General features: G+C 31.4%; 2 protein-coding genes across 3 annotated transcripts; one reads left to right on the top strand and one right to left on the bottom strand.

Annotated features, from left to right (window-relative positions):
* The first annotated feature begins 227 nt into the window (after positions 1–227).
* Positions 228–10,391, top strand: LOC110998942 (MICOS complex subunit Mic60). Of its 2 annotated transcripts, XM_022267758.2 has the most exons (18): positions 228–353; positions 778–950; positions 1,266–1,422; positions 1,826–1,916; positions 2,159–2,230; positions 2,810–2,979; positions 3,350–3,476; positions 4,005–4,168; positions 5,024–5,149; positions 5,241–5,313; positions 5,595–5,683; positions 6,282–6,392; positions 7,271–7,388; positions 7,724–7,858; positions 8,219–8,322; positions 8,944–9,045; positions 9,284–9,369; positions 9,444–10,391. In XM_022267758.2, the coding sequence occupies exons 1-18, from the start codon at positions 309–311 to the stop codon at positions 9,619–9,621; spliced, it is 2,121 nt and encodes a 706-aa protein (XP_022123450.2). In that variant the 5' UTR covers positions 228–308; the 3' UTR covers positions 9,622–10,391. The 2 variants fall into 2 exon arrangements, with proteins under 2 accessions (XP_022123450.2, XP_022123451.2); XM_022267759.2 differs by lacking the exon at positions 2,159–2,230.
* Positions 10,392–13,256: 2,865 nt separating this feature from the next.
* LOC110998925 (cytochrome P450 4C1) lies at positions 13,257–18,381 on the bottom strand. The gene is made up of 10 exons (XM_045629965.1): positions 18,203–18,381; positions 17,865–17,954; positions 17,425–17,538; positions 16,779–16,964; positions 15,935–16,131; positions 15,522–15,618; positions 15,196–15,382; positions 14,427–14,578; positions 13,901–14,080; positions 13,257–13,793 (listed from the first exon to the last, which is right to left on the bottom strand). Exons 1-10 carry the CDS (start codon positions 18,342–18,344, stop codon positions 13,642–13,644), a joined length of 1,497 nt encoding a protein of 498 aa, XP_045485921.1. The 5' UTR covers positions 18,345–18,381; the 3' UTR covers positions 13,257–13,641.
* Between the last annotated feature and the right edge of the window lie 4,757 nt (positions 18,382–23,138).

The following is a 23,138-nucleotide window of genomic DNA, read 5'->3' as shown; positions in this document are numbered from 1 at the left end:
AAACTCTCATTATGATATAACTAAAGATAAAATTTTCTCTATCTGTGTACTATGATATTGACCATTATATTTTGTATAATTATAAATTAACATGTTTTTAAAGCCCTACAATCTTCTTCCTATTCCCTCCTAAAATTCATAGTTTAAAACTCTGATGTTTACCTTCAAATATAGTAGTTTAGCCATTTGGTTTTAGAAGCATAGTTTTACTCTATCCATGTTTTAAATATATTATCATTGCCTGTTGCCCTGTTCTCTATGGTTTTGACTTATGACAGCCCGAGTGAAAAAATCATTGCCTGCCGAAAATGTACAGATTTACAAACCAAATAACAAATCCTAGCTTAGTTTTGGTAAGTTTTGTTGTTTAATTTTACTTTTATTCATAATATAATTTACCATTGTATTAGTTTTTTTCAGAAGTATGAATATTAAAATCTCTTAACTCACTTTACTTTCCGCCTATATCGACAAGATTTTAAATTTTCTTTATGATATCACTATAAAATTTTAGTTTATATTTAAAAATGCAGTCCAACCTTTACATGTAATGTTCGCTTTAATGTTATGTTGTAATTACATAACAACAACCATTGATCATCGTCATAAATAACCTTAAACTTAATTTGTCCAATCAAAACAAACAGCCGATTATGATGAATCTGTTTCTGCTGATTAAGAAAGGATTGTTCCCAACTATACTCATATCTTATCATAATGCATGATATTTAGAAGTGTATGAATTAATAAAAATTGTATTCTTAACATATTCTTCAGGTCAGAAAACAAATTGGTGATGGATCATGTTCAGCTCTTATAGTAATGAGATCACCTCATCGGAGAAATGCATCAGACAAACATTCGGCAAAAGTTCCCCCTAAGTCACGGAAATTACTATGGGGGACTCTCGGTGCTTCCCTTCTCACTGGTACAGCTGTTGTATATGCCAAGTAAGGAATGATACATATCTACCTTCAGTTCCTTGGCAGTTTGCTTACTTACCTGCCTTGTTTTCATATGTGTAGTTTAGGGTTTCATAGTTTAATTGGAGTGGAGTGGTTTGGATTAAGTCTATTGTTATAAATTGCCAACTAAACTATTTGGGTTACAACCTAAAAAATATATAAACAGTTTTATGTATATATAGATATATATATTATTGTCTTAGTGCATTAATTATGGTTAGAGTGTGTTATAGTATTATTAACATATAGCAAAGTGTGAACTGGAACATGAATGTATGATACAAACTATGTTTTCAACAGGCACAGCCCAGAAGCAAGAAACTGGTTGGAGTCAAATGCCCCCTGGGCTAACAACTTTGTAGCCCTTGTCTACCAAGAGAACACAACTTATTGGCAATTCACCTTTAACCAACTGAGTAAAGCAACTGCAATCATCACAAACTTTATGTTTGGAAAGGTAATAAATTTATTTAAGCTTTAATTGTTTCTATTATAAATTTGTCATATTTTTTACACTAATCAACAAATTTATAAATAAATTCACTTTTCTTAATTTCATATGACTTCTATTTTACTAGAATGATATTGAAATTAAAATGGTTTTAATAATAGATTTTATTTCAATATTTTCGAAAAATTGTAATTTATCAAATTAAAATAAGGTAATAAATAAGTCACATTGTGCACATAATATGAAGTGAGTCTTCTGTTGGATTCTTGACAAAATTGATGTGGTTCAAGGTTGTGGGCAAAAAATCTGTGAAAACATAGAATGTTTGTAGCATTTCTCAGATTTTTGTGTCACTAACTAGAAATGAGGCTTACATTTGTCATTGATAGCGAAAGTAATTATGTTTCAGGAAGGAGTATCCCCTATGGATTTCCAACAACGTTCAGAACAAAACATTGAAGAAGATGCTGCAAGGGATTTTGCTAAGAAGACCTATGAACGTAATTAAAACTACTTACTTAAAAATTAACTGTAATCTAGATACATAATATAACATATCATTTTACAAACATATTTCACAATAATATGGAATGGTTAATACTTAATATCCATTTGAATAATAAGTGTTTGCAATCATAACAAAACACTGCCATATTATGATGAACTGTATTTAATCTTACTTTATAAAGTTAGATATCACTTAAAGTTTGGTAATTGACTAACTATCATGACTACCTAACAGTTCCACCGACGAAGTTTGAACCATTGTATGTTGAAGAAAAACAACTGGAAACTCCGGAAATTGAAACACCAGGTTAGTGTTCATAATTCACATACAAAAAGGTAAATTTTTGATGACATCATAAGATTTTATCTAAATTTGATATGATCTATTTAAGTCTTTGTAAATTTGACTACCAACTGCTTGTAAATTAAAAATTACATAGATTATTGATCTATGATTCTTTACTTGTTCAACTTCAACATTCCAAATTTATCAAAATTGGTTGAGTGGTTTTTAGATGTGTGACTTCAGGGTGCCTAAGTAAATAGTGTTAGCAGGTATTTGAATTTGAATTCATTTTTTATACTGTTTGCTTAAGTTACAAAAACCTTTATAAATTGCCTTTATCAGTGCAAGTATTATTTTCTGGTATAAGATAAGTACCCAGACATTTTTCAGTCTTTTCCAACGTAAAATGTATACAGAGAATAATACAGCTTAATTACTGATGATTATACATTGCCGTTGAAATTTTATTTTCCCATCTGGGTGTAGATTTTAACCTTGCTAAGTTAAACAATTCAAGTCTTGTTTCTTTCTGGTACAAAAATGTCTAAATAATTCAAGTTTAAGGAGCAGTTAACATATAAAAATTCCATAATATTTTAGCAACCCTTGTACAAACGGAAGCCTGTGAGCCTCATGAAGCCCCACCAATCAGGATTACAAAAGACATGGTGGAATTGGAACATGATATGCACGAGAACACTAAATTGGCTATAGACAATTATAAAAAGGCGACCAAGTTCTGCGCTGACTATAATAAGGCACTTTTTAGGGTAAGTTGTAAATCATTTTGCAATAAAAAGTAACTAATGGAATTTTTCCACTTTAATTATAAAAAACACGACTGAATATAAATTATTAATACGTATTTTAGCAGTATTCGTTTGTCTTGTATTTACACTCACACATTGCTTGTTAATTATTTCAGATTTTTTTGTAGATTTATGTATCAAAGTTTTAATGGATTCATTTCTACTATAACTAAAGCTTATTTTTCAGCATATATGTATATGATTTCGGGAAACGATAAATATGTAAAATCTATTTCATACAATCTTAGTAACATCACTTCATAAAGCAAAAATGTGTATTTGGAAATGTAAAGAAATATTTGAAAAGTTTTGAATTTAAATGTCTTTACAGATAATAGAAGCGCCACTAGAAGATTTGGACAAGAAGCAATTTACAGCTCTTCAAGGTGCCGGAATCGAGCGCAATACGACCGTTGCTAAGGCCAAGGAGACATCTACAAAGGCCAAATGTGCTATTGGTAGGCTGTCTTATTAACCGGGAATTCAAACAGCAGTCCATAGATATAATAATAATGTTTAGTTAATTGTTTGACTAATTTTTGTATTTTTTTATTAAGTTTGATAAAAAAATACAGGAAACTTGTGATTTGTAGTCATAATAGTAGTAATTTGACAGATTTTTTTATTACTTCCTAGTTAGATTAATTGCTATCTGCCTGTCAACCAACCTGTATGTATTTTAAAAATATGCCATGTATAGACTAATCCGAGTACAGAGTTACATGAATACAAAACAGGATACTGGGAAGAGTTACTCAGTCTATTGTACCTAATAGACTTCAATAATATGTTTATATTGATCCATAATATAAGACTTATTAATATCTAAATCCCTTAACAATATTTAGTTAATCAAGGAATTTATTTTTATTCGCTCATGTATATTTCAACATTAAAATCATTTCATAGCGATAAGCCTGTTGGCCAATGTTTTTAATTGTTTTCTTGTTATTTTCATGCAATAAAAAATAATGTTTTATAATCAGAGACTCTGGACCGTATGATAAAGGCTGGCGTACAAGCTCCGCCAGAAAGCATCGCGGCCACTCAGAGGTACATCAAGCAGTTCAGAGCAGATCTGTCTCAGGCTGAAAACGAATACAAGGAGTGCCTGGAGCAGGCTGTACTGTCCGATAAATATTGGAATAAGGTACATTTATTGGCAACAATAGTATATTTCATTACAAGTGCGGAAAGTCTGTCATTAATAACCTAACCTAACCATAACCTAACTTATGAATCCAATTATTGGTAAACTTTTTAGAAATACGTATTTGAATATATTATAAAATTCTTTTTAATATTTTTTTAATTGATATGAAATGAAAAGAAACCTAACCGAACTTATTGAATCCAATTATTATATAATATTTAGAAACCATATATCATAAAAACTTCTATGAATCTTTTTAATAAAACCTTCGTGGTTGGTTTTTTCTTTTTAATACACATTGTTTTGACAGTTGGCAAAGAAAACGCACTAGTGCGGGAATGGCAAAGAAAAAGCACGAGTGTGTAATAGCCCTCTTTCCGAACGCTATACCTCCCTGCAATATGCCACTTTTTGAGCAACTGTATTAAAAAATATATTAATGGTATTAACAATAATTACCACCTATTCTTGAATCAATTATTATCAAATTATGTATTTTTATTTGGAATTTTATTCGTATGTAAAATTTTGTTTCACTGAAACGCCAATGAGGTGAAAATGTCTAAAAGATTAGCCTTCTATATTTTGTCTTTTTTACACATATTACCCACATATTGTCTATGCTTAAAAACCTATAAAAATTAATACATTTATGTACTTTTATTTTGAGGGATTTGCTTTCTTTTACTGACAGGGGTGAGAGGAGGATAAATTGCAGTAAATCTTGCAATTTTTAGCTTAAGTAATACTTGCACAGTCCCTTAGTTTTAACATTTCAAAACAGTAAATCCATAGCATACTTGATTTGCTGTACAACTCAGAATAAAGCTACCAAAAAAAAAAAAATTCCAGGTGGAAGCTGCCCGTAGAGCATACAAAGATGAATTACAAATGTTATTCCCGGGAGTCGACCTCGCTGCCCGCAAACTCGAACTTAAGGGCGACACCGACCTGCTGCTGCTATACACATTGAAACAGGTATTTTTTTTATTAAAGTAATATTTTCCTCAATTAAAAATCATTCTCAGTTGCATATAAATATTAATGTTTATTTGAATAAATATAACAGGTACAATACCTACAAAACGAAATAGCGGAACTACAAACTACAAGAGATTTGAAAATCAAGAGGGCCATTGAGTGTAAGTACCCCTAATTATAATTTGTTTATTCTTTTGGGACAAAAAAACAACATTGTGCAATAGTCGATCTATCTACTACGCCACCAAGCTACCATATCGTCATGCCATTTTTTTAAACTACCCTCATTTTTTATATTCTTAACACGCGAAAATTAACTTATAAGTAGCGCATTGCTAAGTCTGTTATTATTTATTGCAAAAGTTAATAAAAATTTCTATTAATTATAATATAATTAATTAAATATTATTTAGTAGATTTAAAATTATTTTTTAACTTTCAGGTCACGACGAACAAGCCATCATAGAAGCAAAAGTTGAAGATATGATAAAGAGGGAGAGACAGGAGAAGGAAAAAGAGTTCCAAAAGAAGGTAGCTTTATGATTAACATATAATTTAAGACAACAAGAGCAGTGTTGCTCTCATCCCTGAGGTCGTACAAAAACATATATTTATACAATGTATCTGTACAAATCTATAAATTAGGTTAATATTATAAAATAAAAAAGTGGTTAAAAAGTGTATTATGAATATCCATAGCGCAAAATCTGAGCACACACCACATACACACCATCACATACACACCCTCACTTTTACACCATCACACAACACAGCCAAATAAGGATTATTTAAATAAATTGAATCACACTTTGTTAAATAATAACACACTTATATAATAATCCTTTTTAGTAAATTAGGTTAGACTTAAATTACTTATTAGTCTTAAGTTAGGCTAGATCGTAATGTTCCATGATGTCTTAGTGAAGACACATATATATAGAAAAAAAAAACACTTTGTTAAATGTATTGTAAACTTTTTGTTTATTCCCTTTTGTAAATCTTTTTGTAGTATAAATGTATTCATGTTTTCCATATTTGGCTATATTTTTAGTGTATTCATTTGTAATTATAGATAATTTATTTTTGCTGTAGGATAACGAAATAAATAAATAAAAAATAATTATTTCAGAGCTTGGCAGTTCAGGCGGAAGCGAACAGAAAACTAAAGGAACAACTTAAGAAACAGTTTGAAATTCAACAAGAAGTGATGCAAGATCAACTTTCTAGGAAAGAAAAAGAGGTACATTTTCTTTCCTTATTTGTCTTCTTATATTTCTTGATCTCTGATTTCTACTGCATATATTTTTAGCTAAGCTAACTAAGCTAATCAGCAGTGTTGATCTAGTGGCTTCAGCGTGCGACTCTCATACCTGAGGTCATGGGTTCGATACCCGGCTGTGCACCAATGGACTTTCTATGTGCGCATTTAACATTTGCTCAAACGGTGAAGGAAAACATCGTGAGGAAACCGACATGTCTTAGACCCAAAAAAACCGACGGCGTGTGTCAGGCACTGGAGGCTGATCACCTTCTTGTCTATTACATTTAAAAATGATCATGAATTTAGAAATCTGAGGCCATGACCTAAAGAGGTTGTAGCGCCACTGATTTATTTTATTTTAACTAAGCTAATCATGATTAAGTTACACATAAATCAAACATAATATAAAAATGAAATTATTTGCTAGTTCAATTTTTATTCATTAAAAATTAATTGTTCTGTGTTTTATTTGTTGCAAATAACCATTTTTTACTTATGTACTATTTAAAGAAAACACTTTTTTACCGGATTGAAGCTATGTATTAATGTAAACTTATAATAATTTAAACATAATTTTAAAAGAGTGTCCATGGGCGGCTGTATCACTTAACATCAGGTGAGCGTCCTGCCCGTTTGACCCCTGTTCTATAAAAAACAAGAAATCGACGTTTCGCGTGCTTTTCAGCGTGCATGGTCACGGTGATAAAAAAGTATCACAGCTGTTGAAAAAGTTGTATTATCTGTATTTACTTCCCCGGGGTTGGTATCGAGTGAAAGATGTAGGGTTTCTGCAGAAATTGCTCACGGTGTCCTTCGTTTATATGTACTATTTTTTACATAATATTTATTATTTCAAGGTTTTGGGTAAATTCAGCCGTTCAGTATCGGAACAAGTCGAGAAAGAACGCGTTGTGTTCAAACGCGAGCTCGCTACGATGGCTGGGAAACTAATGGCCATTGAACAGACTCTAAAACGTGAGTTTATTTAACTAACTTTAATTTTATTAGGTGTTTATCTCATTTTAACTGTAGGTTTGTCATTATCTCTATAATTTAGCCAGTTCTTCTTACCCGCTCTACGCCCTTGACTTGTGAACTGGTGGTAAATGTAAATTATTTTTTTTTGTTTTTTTTGACGTTCATAAGTGTACATGTTTACCTAAACGAATAAAGATATTATGACTATGACTATAAGTGAATTGTTACAAAACGTTAAATTAATTTATTTAAAAATGGTGGTTCTAACCTATATATATTTATTTTATTAAAAAAATGAAATCGCTTAAGGGCATTATTGTATTTATTTCCAGAGCGAGCCAAAGCGGAAACGGAAGCCCGTCGCTCCCAGTCATTGTGGGCGGCAGCGGAAGCCTTGCACGCCGCCACCCGTCGCACGACCCAACACGCGTTGCTAACGCATGAGATCACCGCGTTAGAGAAGGCCGGTAAGTTTTATCTATACTAAGATCTATTATAAAAGATTTTTCTTATGAAGTGGTGGAGAGTTATTTGCCAGTTCTTCTCTTCCGTTCTACGCCCTTGATTTGAGAACTGGCATGTAAAATTACAAGCATTTAATATATATTTCTTTTTTGATGTTCATAAGTGTTATGTAACCTATATGAATAAATGATTTTGATTTTATCTCAGAAACTACTGGTTTGATTTAAACATAAATGCTAATCTATTTATTGAGAAGTCTTTCATAAATGTTCGTTCGTCCGAACAGTGAGAGCTACTGTTTTGACCCTAATGGAGTTTAATCTATAAAATATTGAAAACTTTAATATGAAGTCTCTCAATAGGTAAAGACGACAAGCTAGTGCAAACGGTGCTTCAAGGAATTCCCAAGGAAGTCAGGGAGAAGGGAATTGTCACTGAGAAAGCTCTACGGGATAAATTCGATACGGTATAATATATTTATTTACTTGTAATCTATAATTTAATATAATATTGTCTGATAGAGCTTAAATATCACATTATGAAAAATTATAATGAGCATTTAGGTTTAAAAAAAGAGTGTTTACTTAGTACACGCGTTAGAAGTTATACTTCTTTGGCGTATGAAAAAAAAACTTAAATGCAGTCGTGATTAACGATAAATAATAAAATTAATCAATAAAAAAATATTTAAATAAATTATTAGGACATACTATCACTGTCGTATTTTAAATTGATTTAAAAACACAAAAACAATATTTATTCACACTGTTTTATTGTACTGTTACGAAACACATGTTCTAAATATAAATAATATAAAAATACTAGAATATACAACTTGAACATAGTTATTGATTTCCATACCACCTAGTACTAACTTTAGGATGTGGAATTTAGGTGTTGATGTGCGCGCGCATCGCAAAAATTCACTCTCATCATTTTTCTCCATCACGCAAAAAGAAGTATAAGTTCAATAAATATGTTATTATTGATAATGCAAACAGTATTTAATAAAATAAGATTTAAAACTATTAATTTTAAGACAGCTACGACTGCTAAATTCTATTAAATATAGCAATGAATGTTCCAGCTAGAGAAGTCAGCTGTCAAAGTGGCGCTAGTGGGACGGGAAGGAGCAGGGTTGCCAGTTTACTTCCTCTCTTGGTTGCAGTCCAAATTACTTTTCCAAAAGGTATTGTTATAGATTTTAAAATTTTCTTAAAATGGTGGTTTTGGGTTTAACATTCTAACATTTCATTCTTCATTTTATACTTATAATTTTCAAAGCTAAATTTTTTTCTAAGCTTAAGGAAATAACAATAATATTACCATGATCTGCTACAACACAACATCGAAGATTCTAATTATTTTTGTATGAATATGCAATTTAGATAGTTATTTCCATTTCAATAAAATATTCTTTTTTTCAGTTTGCCGAAATTCCAAAAGATGAGTTGGACAACCTTCCGACAGACTTCACTAAATTGGACACATTTGACATAATACAAAGAGCCAGGTATGATTAAACTTTATTTCGTAAATATTTTCAAATTTGTTTGATTAGTTAATATGAGCTAATTTATGTTTTAGATATTACATGGACCACGGCGATCTATCCTCAGCCCTACGTTATATAAATCTTTTACAAGGAGCTCCAAGGGCAGTAGCCAAGCCTTGGTTGGACTCAGCTCGCAGACATCTTGAAATACGACAAGCAGCGGAAGCTGTAATGGCGCACGCCTCGGTTTCCGGTCTATTGTATCTGTAGGGTTGCTAGTGATAAAAACTAGAAATTCGTTATATGTTATCGAAAATCGCTGTTGATTTTTAATTATATAGGCCTAGTACCGTGTGTTCTGATAAAGGCAAATATGTAATGTATATGAAATCTCAAATATGGTTCATAAATGTTTATAGAATAACTATGTGGAAAAAATTTCATATGCGGTGGTGAATTGGTCAAACTTAAATGAAAAAATATTAAATATGCAATTTTTGTTTAATATCACCAAAATTACACTCCATTACTTTTTTGGAACCTGTTGTAACTAGGTCTATGTTAATTAAAAAAACAGTAAATAATTCTGTAGGCGCTGGTTTGTAGTTAATGGTCGCCGGTTTCGATTTTTTTCGGTACGCTGTAAAAGCATTAATGTCAACTACTCAAGTGTCCTTTGAAACATTTCGTGAGACCTAAATCCTAAAATATTGAAAAATCCAAATTTTTTGTGCTTATTTCCAGCAATAAAATACATTTTGAGATTTTAGTTTTTCAAAAGGCGGTCTCTTACGATTATAAATTTTCTATTATTTTTGAAATATTTCGTAGAAATTATATTTTATACTTTTTAATTTTTACAAAACATTTCAGTTTGCATATTATTTAAGTATAAAAATAGTAAAATCCTTAATCCACGCATTTAAAATGTTGACATAACCTCAAAATCTTCGTTAAATGAGGTGACCTTTCTGTTATGTAGTAACTTATGTAAATATGGAATGTATGTAATTTAAAATTAAAGTATGAGTTCAAATTAATGAACATTGTTATTTAATATAAACTTAAAAAGTATACATATTTATTTATGTATTGAAATATATATACAGGTGTCCATAACTCTTAGTTTAACTTATACGCGGCCATTGATTCTAGAGTGTCAACTTCCAATACTGTGATTTTTAATTCCGTAGAACAGCTATCATTTTTTGCCATGTCAGTGATTCAAAAACTCTGGCCGGGCACAATGTTTAATTTTAGTATGAGTCTAAACATACATTGTATGTGTTAGTGAATGTATCCATTATGTCAAGTGTGGTGCTCCACATTAAAAGTGGTTTAACGGCGAATGATAATTAAGTCCCAATCTCATCACAAACAGTAAAAAACGGACAAGTTAAGATAACATTTTATTTTTTTAAAGGTTTACTAGGAATTAACAAACTGTGATGCCAGCTAAATAATAAAATAAAGTAATTAAAGTTAATTCTATATATTGTTCCTGACATTCAAACATTTGGTATTTTACACTTGAGCAAGTAAATGTTAAGATTTACCTTTTATATGAAAACCATTAAAAATACGTAGTATTTTATTATATTGCCCTAAATTGATATCTTTTTCGGTGCAGAACGTTTTTAGTAGCAAGTAGTATAGTAATCACCTCATGTTGCCATATCTCTCCTGACGTCTTCTTTTTACAGTATTCAGAAACGAGACAACTTAAACTATGACTTGCTTAGCAATGTCCTATATTATGCTTAGGACATACTGGAGGGACATATTTTACACTGACCGTCAAGCCTCAACTCTCCAGTCGAACAGCAAATATTTTTTATTTATTTAGAAGATTGCGTTCTCTTGTCTTTGATAGAGTATAGACAGTGACTATTATGTCTATGTTCTATACACGGACTACGGAGTGCCTTTAATATTCTTTAGTCGTAATCTGTCAGTTGTGACTCTGTGGTAATGCAAATCGGAATGCCAGTTGCCACGAAAAAAGAAAATAAACAGTAATTTGAAACACGAATTTCCTAATAAAATTAATAGTTCATGGGCAATTTTAAATGGTTTGATTAAACGGGTTCCTCAAAAACTAAATAATTATCGTACAATAAGTATTGGTTATCTAAGTTAAATAAATATTAAAAAATATTGGCAAATAATAGTGTGGTCAATGGTGTTTTACTAAATATGTCTACCAGCCTGGTTAATCAACAGAGCAACTTGGATAGTACTGAAAGCAGTTCTTTAGAACAGCATAATGATATACCTATTACGACTCAGCCTCGCCTCGAAGTTCCCGAATCAGATGCGGAAGAAGTAGAACAAGTAGGTGAGAAGAGAAAAAAGCGAAGAGAAGATGTAGAAGACTGTTGTTGCGATCCGTACTATGACCCAGATGAATGGGAATTTTATTTGTTTTGTCGATTTTTTGGTTGGTGTTGTGTACAGTTGGGTAATTGTATGGAAAGTATGTTAGAGGGGTGTGGAGATTCTATTGCATCATGTTGTGATGGTGAAAGTACTGAAGATACTGGGGGTTGTGAAGATGTTGAATGCTGTGATTGCAATTGTTTTGATTAGAATACCCTGTATTTAAAAGTTATATTTGATGCTTGAAACATTCAAGCTTAAGGCTTAACATAGCCATGCTGAGTATTTAACCTACATAGTTTTTTATATTTATTTGATAAGGACAATTATTGGAAGTATTAATTTGCAGTATTGTTGTACTTATAATATTACATATCCTTATAAGTAAAAATGCTTCCAAAAATAGTAAGTTTTACTTATTGGGCACTTATATGTAAACAAACAAATGATGAAATATGCTATGATATTCCACACTTTTACAGTTTTTTATATAATGGCAATAATTATAACTTTATGCCAGTTTACTTCTACAATTACAGTCTGTGATAAAATTTAAATACATGAATTTATGACTATAATATACTTAACTAGTTTTAGTAAACATGTTATTGTTTGCATTATTTAAATCTCAATATCATTTTGAATCTATATTTTATAGTAACACAAGTGCCATATTAGACATTTCTTCCAATTTCCTATATTTTGTTTAATGTTGACTTAAGAAGTAACCTATTAAGTAACAAATTTTACAATTTTATATAAATTTTGTAATAAATAGTTTTATAAATGCTCAATAAAATATTTTCATTTTTTATGGTCTTATAATAATTGATGGCTTAATTTTAATTTCATCTAATTAAAACTGCAATAAGAATCTTTTTGCTAATATTTACATTGCTCAAACAATGCAATGGCAATGGTGAAACAAGAATAATTGAAGATACAACCGCATAAAAAGCCTACTTTGTTTGTATGTGAACCTCCATGGAGTAGCCAAATTAATATTTTTTTATTGAACAGGGGGCAAACGGGCAGGAGGCTCACCTGGTGTTAAGTGATACAGCCGCCCATGGACACTTAATGCCAGAGGGCTCGCGAGTGCGTTGCCGGCCTTTTAAGAATTGGCACGCTCTTTTCTTGAATTCGTCTATAACTCCTCTGAACACTCCATAGTAAATTTGGTAAAAGATGCAGAGTGACCCCACATCTCTAAACAACGCCAAAGGATCAAGCCGCTCGGAGAGGGATTGGTCATCGACGATTCGAATAAGTGGAAGGAGCTGGTACTGAGGAGCCCCTGCCCAGAGGTGAGGTTCTATCTTGGTTTACATTTTCTGACTGTTGTATAAAGACTAGATAGATTGTAGTAATATTTGCGACGTATATATTTTTTCATTATTATTAAAATAAATAATGAAAAATATTGTGACAACTAGTATTTTATTATATTTAATAGTTTAGTAATAATAATAATAGCCTTTATTTCCAAAACTTTTTAAATTATAATAGATTATAAGTTTCATTGATTTTGAATTAAGAAAAAAATACACTTTAACATTTAGAAATAATAATTTGCTTGGCACACTATTTTAGCCGCGTCTATTATTTTTGTTTTATGTCATATTGTTGTACTTTTAATCTTGGTTCTCAGATTTTATTTAATAGTAGTTACAGTATTTTATTATACTTTTTACCTGGTTGCAGTGATTTTATTTAATAAAGAAAAGTAAAATTATAAATAATCGTACTTTATATGTTAGTTCATAACTTGCAAGAAGGTAAATCAAATATAAGATAGAATAACAAAATCAAATACTTTTATAGTCAATGAGGTATGAAGTAAAGTTTTCTTCGATTAGTAATTCATGTAGATACGTAATCGGCATTTATCTAGTGCATTATTAAGAAATTTTAGGCGAATTCTATGCTAATTTCGTGGCCGCCAGCTGGCTTATTAATAACTTGGTTCTTCAATTTCATGTTGAAAAAATTTCCTGTCATCTTATACCTACGAAGGATATGTACCAGGGAAACCTTCATTGTAGTAAAGGCATATACTTTACCTGAAACAAAGACCAAATACATATAATAATAATTCCTATAAATACTTAAATAAGTACGATTTAGAGATATTTAGTTTGATTTGAGAAAAAAGCACAAAACCTCTTACCAACACAATTTCTTTTTCCAAAACCAAAGGCGCCTAAAGCATTAGAGTTTTTTGGAAGTCTCCCATCCAACCACCTTTCTGGTATAAATTCACTAGCATCTTTACCCCATAGAGCTGGGTTATTAAGCATACCGTATAATAGAATAGCGCATGGATACCCTTTACGAAGAACTGTATTTTCTGAAATAGATATGTAGGTAAATATGTACCAAAATGTTGTAAATGTCATCTCTAGCAAGACTATTATAATTATAATGTACTAGCTGTGCCGGTTTTATTAATTTGCACATCTCCAGCGTCACAAGATTTTCATCGTCCTATCAGCCATATGCCTTAATAGATTACTCGTTTATTATTATTTTTAAGGTTTATTAGGTTAAATAAATTGTTCTAAATTCTCGCATAATAGTGTTTTATGAGTTATGTTTACGTGATTTTAAGATATGATTTCAATGTTAGTTTGCATTTCGTGTTATCCTAAAAATGGACTCAAAATAATAGCTAGGTTCATAAAACAAATACGTACTAAGTTGGATGTCTTCAGTAATTAATCGACCAGTAAATGGTGCTACCGGACATTGTCGAATCGTTTCTTTTAGAACTGCATCTATATACTTCAAGTTGGTCAAGTCTTCTTTCTCCACATCTCTATCTGATTCGCCGAATATGTCACGAATTCTTAAAAGAATCAATAATATTTACCCTTGATGCTGTATGCATATGGCATATACTATAGTTCGGTATTAAAATCATCGGTGGATTCTTATTCCTATTACTTTTTATCATGTACTGTTTTCTTTAGATCCACCGCTATCGGAACTATTATTTTTGTTTTAGGAAAAATATTAATGATATTTAATCAGCCGGTATAAAATGAGAAGCTGAAATAAATCTAAGCATATAGCAGCAGCAGCTATAACTGGCTTACGACATATTAAATATATATTTAACGCTACATGTCATAGGTATATTATTTTTATATTACGTTCATTGAGTTTGCATCATATATAAACCATATAAATTAACAGGAACAATTTAGGTACATATAAATTAATCTTTAGTATCTTTTTCGATTATTATTGGAGCGCTGATACATTTGTAATTTTCTATTTGTTAAAATCTGAAATGTTTCTAGACCTTAAGTACAGATTATTGTAATTATTAAAATGTCACGAAACATTTGACACGATATAACTATAAAAAAATTAACAACACATTTTTACGAACGAATGTGGCGAACTGAGGCATTTTTGATTTAAATATTTCATTAGTATTTAATAATTATAAACACTTACTCTTGTTGACATTTTTCTAGTATACGGGGGTATGTACCTAGAATTAACATCGTATAGGCAAGAACTGCCGAGCTGGATTGGGAGCCCGCGTACATAATATTATTCATTTCGTCTTTAATATCATTGTCGCTTAATAGTGTATTACTAAAATCCAGCAAACGATGAAGGAATGGTTTAAATTTTTTTTCTGAAACAATAAGTTATCGGAAATCATTTGCCTAGTCGTTAATCAGTCCCTCAATATGGAATTTTTTTCATTTACACATTAAAATAGCTGGCTTCATGATAAATGAAACTCTATCGTAATATTTTACTTATTAGCTCACCTGAATATTCTTTATTTTCTTCGGTTGCGTACACCTCACGCTTTTTTTTCAGGACCGATAAATAACACGTTTTAAAGAAAATCTGTATATTACAATAATTTCCTGTATATTACAATAATTTCCAGCTAGAAAAAATATTTTTCGCTGGTCGGTTACTTTATTTTGTTGCTTTAAAGAGATCGCTTGATTGACTCGATCCCTGCCTCACTAATAATTTATGTTCCCGGTTTTTATATGTACCTACTATTAATGTGTTAATAAGTGGTCATATTAAACTGTTATTAGATCGTCATTCATTAATTCTGTATTATATATCAATATTTTATATTAATTAATCTATTTATATATTTATATTATTAATCTATCCATATATACATATATTGCAAAAACATTGAAATATCGGTGAACCTGACCTGTTCAGTTAACTCATGAGTTATTTTGACATGAGCGTCTTCTATTTTCTTCAATTCTGACGTTCTGTATATATTATCGAAGTAGTAGAGTGGGTTTTTGGCTCTCGCTATGACGCCGTCGACGACAGCACGGAATGCCATAAGACATTTGTAGTTGAACTCTTTCTGATTGCTAATGTCTACTCCCGCCATTGTTACTGTACGAAAAAAACAAAGCTTAATTTAAGAAATAAAATTGTATCTAAAATGTTACGATTACTTAAACCTAGAAAGGTTTGTTTGAAACGGATAAAATCATAAACTTTTAAAACTATTTAAATAGTAAAAAAATACATAAACCAGCTACTTTCTAACCTATAAATTATTTAAACTAGCCAGTAACATAGGTTATATTCTAACTATTTTATTTGTATTTATATAACACACAGATGTGGATGAATAATATAAAATTATATGTGATTCTTTCTCCATATTTTTTAATTTTTTTTTGATAGTGTAGGACGTAGGTACCTGCTAAATTTAATTTGGTCGAGCGTTGTAAACCAATCGAAGTAAAATTAGGAAAATTAAGTTGTAAATAGATTGTAATGTGTGATTTGTGATATGTTTTTCATAGAACGTATGTATGATGCAATGAATATATTTAAATAAGTAACATCTGTAGGTCAAAGCGTACCATTTGACGTTTCGACCACAGAAAATATACAGAGCTACCTATAAAAAAACATTTAGGTTTAGAAACAGTTAAATATTATTGCCCTAAAACATTCAAATAAAGAAAAATCCTATTACGCTTAAACTTTACTATACATAGTGTTACAAGGTACTTAGTTACTATACTAACGAGAAATAGTCTCCAAGGCGGTTTTCTCCAAATAGTCATGATGGTCGAACTGTCCCTTGCCCACATGGTTTTTCAATGTTTCAACCAAACGTCGACTCTGAGCATTAAAAATTCCCATAAAGCTGTCTACTACTTGTTGATTGAAGGCTGGGTTTATTAACTTACGGTGTTGCTTCCAAATTGCCTCTAAAAGTATAATTGAATTATAGAAGTATAGTATATAGTACTTATATTAAAGTTTAAAAGACTTTGTCTTATAAATATTGCGCACTCGGCGTGGTTCGTAACACTAAACATTATGTATAAGTACTAGCTGCCCCCGCGAACTTCGTTTATCCTTCATGTGATTTTATTGGGCTTACCTTTTTATTACATAACTACCAACACGGAAGATTTTGCTATGCTACCCCAGAGATTGTTCGGTTTTCCAGTACGATTTTTTTAAGGCTTTTCTGTGAACTTTTCTCTATATAGAGAGATAGTCATTTCAGTTAGCTACGCTACACGATTTCCAGGAAAACATTTATAGCCTATTAAAAAATGTGAATGAAACATACAAACTGGGTTGGAGCATAGTTTTTGGTGACGACTGCTATAAATGCATGGAAATGGAAGATAATCTATCGGTTTTATGCTGGTTACATACCTGGTCCAGTCAGAAGACCATTACCAAGGAATTGTTTTAGAAACTTATTCGCAAAGCCAGGCCTTTCTAAGCACGTCGTCAGCACCTTGTAGCAGTCATCCGGATCCGTAATTACTGAAAAAATAATAATAATGAGTCTACTAATAAGTAATATTTTTAAATAACTTAACATATATACATATAAATTTGTTCTAAGCTTAGTACATAGGTATAGCTATATTCAGTTATCGTATAATTTTTTTTTACAAGTTATACATTATTTAAATTGAAGCATAATTAACTCCGTAAGCTACATAAAAGCTTCTTGTGGGTGATTTTTATTACACAAGAAGAATAATATGTTTGTCTTACAGTTCCGTAAAACAAATACGTAAAAAATATCATAAGAGATAATTGTAAACTAAAAAAATCCGTTAAACTGTCTGAATTACGATACTTACGATAAATTGGCATAATTCCTGCGTAAACAACGGAAACGTGTCCATTATTGTATGTGTATTCCGTCAGCTTCTTTATGTAATGCCATGAAGCTAAAAAATTAACTAAATATTTAGAATTTCAAATAACAACTTAAGAGACATATAGGTGGCTGGGAACACGTAAAATTGGTTGAATGTAGTCCCGTAACCACCCGCGGAACACACGGGGCAGAAACCTTTTGCTAAGTGTAGGTAATAATCTTTCCGTACCCTACACACGTCGCCAATTGTTCATACAGTTTCCTTCACCATACAAGTATTCATTTTTTATTAAACTGTTCTATCATATAAAAACTTACCAATTGAATCCCCCAAGAGCAAAGAGATGTTGCCCAAAATTGGTACACGGCCGGGATATACTGGCATATCCCCAGGGTACATTTTGATAGACAAATATATATAGACACAGCATAACGCAAAAAGTATAAGTAACCACAGCATTGTCCAGCCCTTCTGGTAGTTGAAGATATAATGGTGAATGAGCAAAAGGTTTAAGATATAAATGTATAAACTAAATAAATATAAATATAAATATAAATAAACCCTAATGATTAACTTCATTAGGGTTCCGTTGTTAAATTATAAATCCAGTTTGGTAAACTATATCTCAGCGTTAAAGCCAAAAGCGAAAATAAATCTAGTAGTTATATTATTAAAAAAGAGTGTATTACTTATTTTAAGGCCGGCAACGCTCCGGCGGCTCCGTCCTCTGGCGTTGAGACTGTCTATTATTATGGTATCACGTAACATAAGGTGATCCTCCTGTTCATTTGGACCCAGTTCTTTATGAAAAAGAGGCTCTTTTTTTACAGGGAATACCAGTCTTTTTTTTACTATCTATGGTTAAATATATTATTACTATTTTATCGACAATTATAGTCCCTGACCTGACCATATTAATGTCAATGAAATTTAAGTTAATTATAAACTTGATTCTTACGTAAATTGCATGAATAAAGATCGAACTAACACTAAGGGCCATATCTCACCGAGACACCATGGCGACGTGGCCAGGGACGTTGCCATGGCTACGTCAGGCGACCCTGCGTCGCCAAATCTCGCCGCCAATCCGTTCAGTTCGGTCACGACTCAAAAATCAAAAAGCGAAAATATATTAACATAAAATTATCAATAAAATAATAATAATTTACAATCAAATTTGAAAAACTTTTTTATGTAAAAATTTATAGATGTAATTCAAAAATATTGAAGATGATAAATGTATTTGAGCTTTTAATAAATCTATTGAGAGTCGAGAAAAAAATGAGATAAGTAATGAAGACGAAGACTAAAAATTCAAAGTATGTCCGTTCGCAAGAAAAGCGTTTTGTAGCTGATACCGGCTGTCTATCTGAAATCCCATCTATATTTGGACTGTTTTGTCTCCGAATGCACCGACAAACATTTCTGATGATTTCTCTATCGCAGACGTATATGATTACAAGTGTTCCTTTATATTACGATAATTTACGATTGTGTGTTATTTTGCTATAGTTAGTACTTTTTTTTAATTTAGGGAGTACATTTACTAAGTACCACGCTACGAGGAAAATACAACAACCAAAAACCTTTATGAAATAGTTTTTCATCTGGATTGATGGAGTTTCTTAATAATGTATCTTGTTAGATCATCTCTACATAAACTTAACAATTCACAAAAATAAATTACTAACATCTTCCGTATTAAAAAACATTGGAGGATATTTCCTTAAATATTCATATTACAGTGTGAAAAAAGCACCAATTCGATTTCGATTTGACATAAAGAAATCCAATGTTTTTTCTTTTAAATGTTTTTGCGGCTCAAATAATAAATGAGTGCAATTTCTTCTATGCGTAGAGCGTCCATTCTCGACAGGGAGATAGTAGCTCCTGGCAACTTCATTTGAATGTAGCCAAGAGTAGCCATGCCTACGTAACGGGCAACGTCGTAGCGTCCTAGTGAGTTAGCGGCCTAAGGTAAAACCACTTTTAAGTACTATTAAGGCAAAACAAGCTTTGCAACAACTTTTCGTTGCAAATAGATATAAATTAATGCAGCTTTTGTAGAAAATATTTAAGTGGTTGTACTAGTAATAGTCTAATTTTTATAACAATATTGGGGTTTCGACCATTCATAGAATATAATTTATAGTAATAATTAGTTAAGTAATTCACCTCCAGTAGGTAGGGTTCTGCTAGGTAACTAGACTTAATTTATAAATAAAAAATAGTTAGAATGATTAGAGATACCGGCAGTCTATTTGATATATCTGTATTTAGACTATGTTTTGTCTCCGAATGCACCGACAAACATTTCTGTAGGTATAGTTCTGAAAAATTACATAGTAAGAATTATAACAGATACGCAACATAAAATTATTAATTATTAGTTTATCAATTTCTTTTTTAATTAGTGACGCTAAGTTAAGTATACCTTTTAAGGTCTGGGCCTCAGATTTCTGTATGTGTTTCATGATCACTTGTTAAAAGAGTACCGAGAGTTTTTTACGCCGGCTTTTTCTCTCGGCCCTCTGTCTTCTTTGCCGATGAGTAGGGACCCAGACAGGTTTAAATTTCATGACGTGGAATAAGTGATACCTGTCTATCTTATGCTCTATAATAAACGTATTTTTTATTTTTTTAATCTAATCGGCCGACATATTGGCTCTAAAGTAAGCTGGTTTCCTCACGATGTTTTCCTTCACCTTTCAAGCGAAAGTTAAATACGCGCACATTACATAAGCCACTAGACCAACACTGCACTATAATTATAGTGAATCCAATTAATTTTAAATAATGACCTAAAGTAAAAATAACATAAGAAAATCCCTTCTTTTATAAAACCTTTCAACACTGTTTTCTAAAAAAGTACCTACTATAAAGTAAACTTCAACCTTTACTACTTTCAAGCCCATATAAATTCCAATAATGAAAGTATGTAATATAAGTAAGTATCCACTGGAACATAAACTGAAATATTGTTGTTGTGGCATATACCTACTGCTTTTATTGAAAAAAATGTTTATCTCGCTTTTTATAATGATTATTCCGAGTTCCAAGAACGTTTAGTTTTTTTATTATAAACAAAGTATATTAATTATACTCATAAATATGATAAACATTGGGTAGGTTATCGTATTTATAAGTTATCTTACTTATAAATACTACCTACTTACTTATTATTAGTTATATTATCTTACTCATAAAAAAATGCTAAACGAGGTGATAGTTATATTCACTGGATAACTCAATTCAATAAGCTTGTACAAGGCATAAACACCTCTTTGACCCATAATCGATGTGTGATGATGTGGGTGGAATAACTAAACTACCCTTATTTATGTAAGTTGTTAGCATGGCTACTCGCCGTGTTTGTTTGACAATTCAATATTCGTGTTTTTTGTGTTGTCGAACCTGAAATTTATTTTTATTTATTTCAAACATACACACATTATCTTTACCGCCTATGCCAATACGACAATGTGGAGAAACATTTAATAAAAATATAATAATGTACATAAAAATTTGACACATAATTTACACAATAGCGCTACTGTGAATTCACTCTGCCAACATACAAATATGTCGATAGTATCGGAGACAGCATATTTTAGTAAGCGCAACGTCCTGGATAACGGGGATCTGTACAACAGACTAGTTCTTGCCTTTGGTATCGCAAATAACATTCGTTGTCGCCGTCGCACATATCCCATAGGTACTGAGAAGCCCGGTTCCTGGAGTACATGATTAAATGAGTTCAGAAAATAAAGTAAAAAGGGTGCGAGACCCGAGACGCGTTCTGCAGTACAAAACTTGGACGAGGTTGGTATCAATGTGATAGCGAAAAGGACTACATATTTCATTCAAAAGCCCTCAACGGTCGTAATTTAATTTTTAAGGCATTACAAATAGTAGAAAGTGCCAAACTCCATAACACGGCAGTGTTACAGTGTTTGCAGTAAGAGCATGAAACAAAACTTATGCAGATGGCTCAAATACATAAGGTCAAGATGAAGCAACTTTCCGAAGCTCACGAATGGGCTACACAGGAGCATCTACTACGGCTTAAATTATTATTAGAGCAGCAATTAAAATAGTAAATAAATACTTATAAAAAAAATTAAACCCTTGTTTTAAATGAAATAACTATCTACCCGCACCTATGTAATTAAAACAGCTTTAAAAATCTGTTTCAATAAAAGCAGCTCTAGCAGATTGTCCTGCCCGATTCCCTGGCGGCGTTTGGGTTGACCTTAGTTCTTCTGGAGCATTCTCAGTATCATACGTAGCATCCAAGTCTTCTTTTATATCAATTGCAATATTATGGGGGATTGCTAGTTCTATTGGATTGGATTCGATTGGATTCCTTGTTCTTATATAGGAATTATTGTATGCCTCCTCTTGTGCTAAACTCGGAGTTAAAATTGGTGTGAATAAAAAATATGAAGCCAATGCATAGCCTGAATCGCCAAGAAGCCGTCCTTGGAATCTACACTCTCCATTCTTTGGCCGAGTTGACTTTGTCTAAAGATATGGCGGTCGTCGCCTTTCCACCAAGCCACTATATCCAGAATACGCAGTACACACACACTGTACATTTAGGGATACAAATCCTTTCCTGTTTCTGTTTTCTGTCCAATTCTTTTAATTCTAATATATGTGCAGTCGATATCCCCTATCACGCCGCACTTATGGATCTGAGCTTCTTCTTCGAGGACTTCTGCTACTCATCGGCATATATTTGTGATTGACTGCTGACTAACCCCGTATAAATCAGCAGCATCGTCCTGAACCTTTAAAAAATCAGATCAAATGACGCTATTTTTGTCTTATACACCCGTTAAACTAGGTTGTCATGATACAAGTCTTCCTACAAACAAAACACTTGTTAAAACAGCCGTATACATCAGACTTGCCAATTCAGGGATTATTAGTAACATTTTCTAATAACAGGCAAGATGTGTGTAAATCTTTATTAGTAAGATTTTGCGGATTTTTATAATTAAGATTAAGCATGTTTAAGATTAGTTAATATCAAATATGAAAAAAATATATATTTAGGTGTTAGCAGAAAAAATCGTTTTTTATCATGATTTGTTTGTATTTTAACTAAATATTTAAATCATATTCAAGGTTAGGTTGAATTCAAAAAGGTTACGATAATCTACAAAACAAGATGATAAATGGAGATAATGTATAATAAAAAAGTCATATTGACGTCAAAAAAGGTTGCCGTAATGTATAAAAACATTA

Source organism: Pieris rapae, chromosome 11, assembly GCF_905147795.1.
Source record: "Pieris rapae chromosome 11, ilPieRapa1.1, whole genome shotgun sequence".
In the NCBI taxonomy this organism is placed as follows: Eukaryota; Metazoa; Arthropoda; class Insecta; order Lepidoptera; family Pieridae; genus Pieris; species Pieris rapae.
Note: the sequence above shows the minus strand (reverse complement) of the source record. Positions and strands in the feature narration are given on the sequence as shown.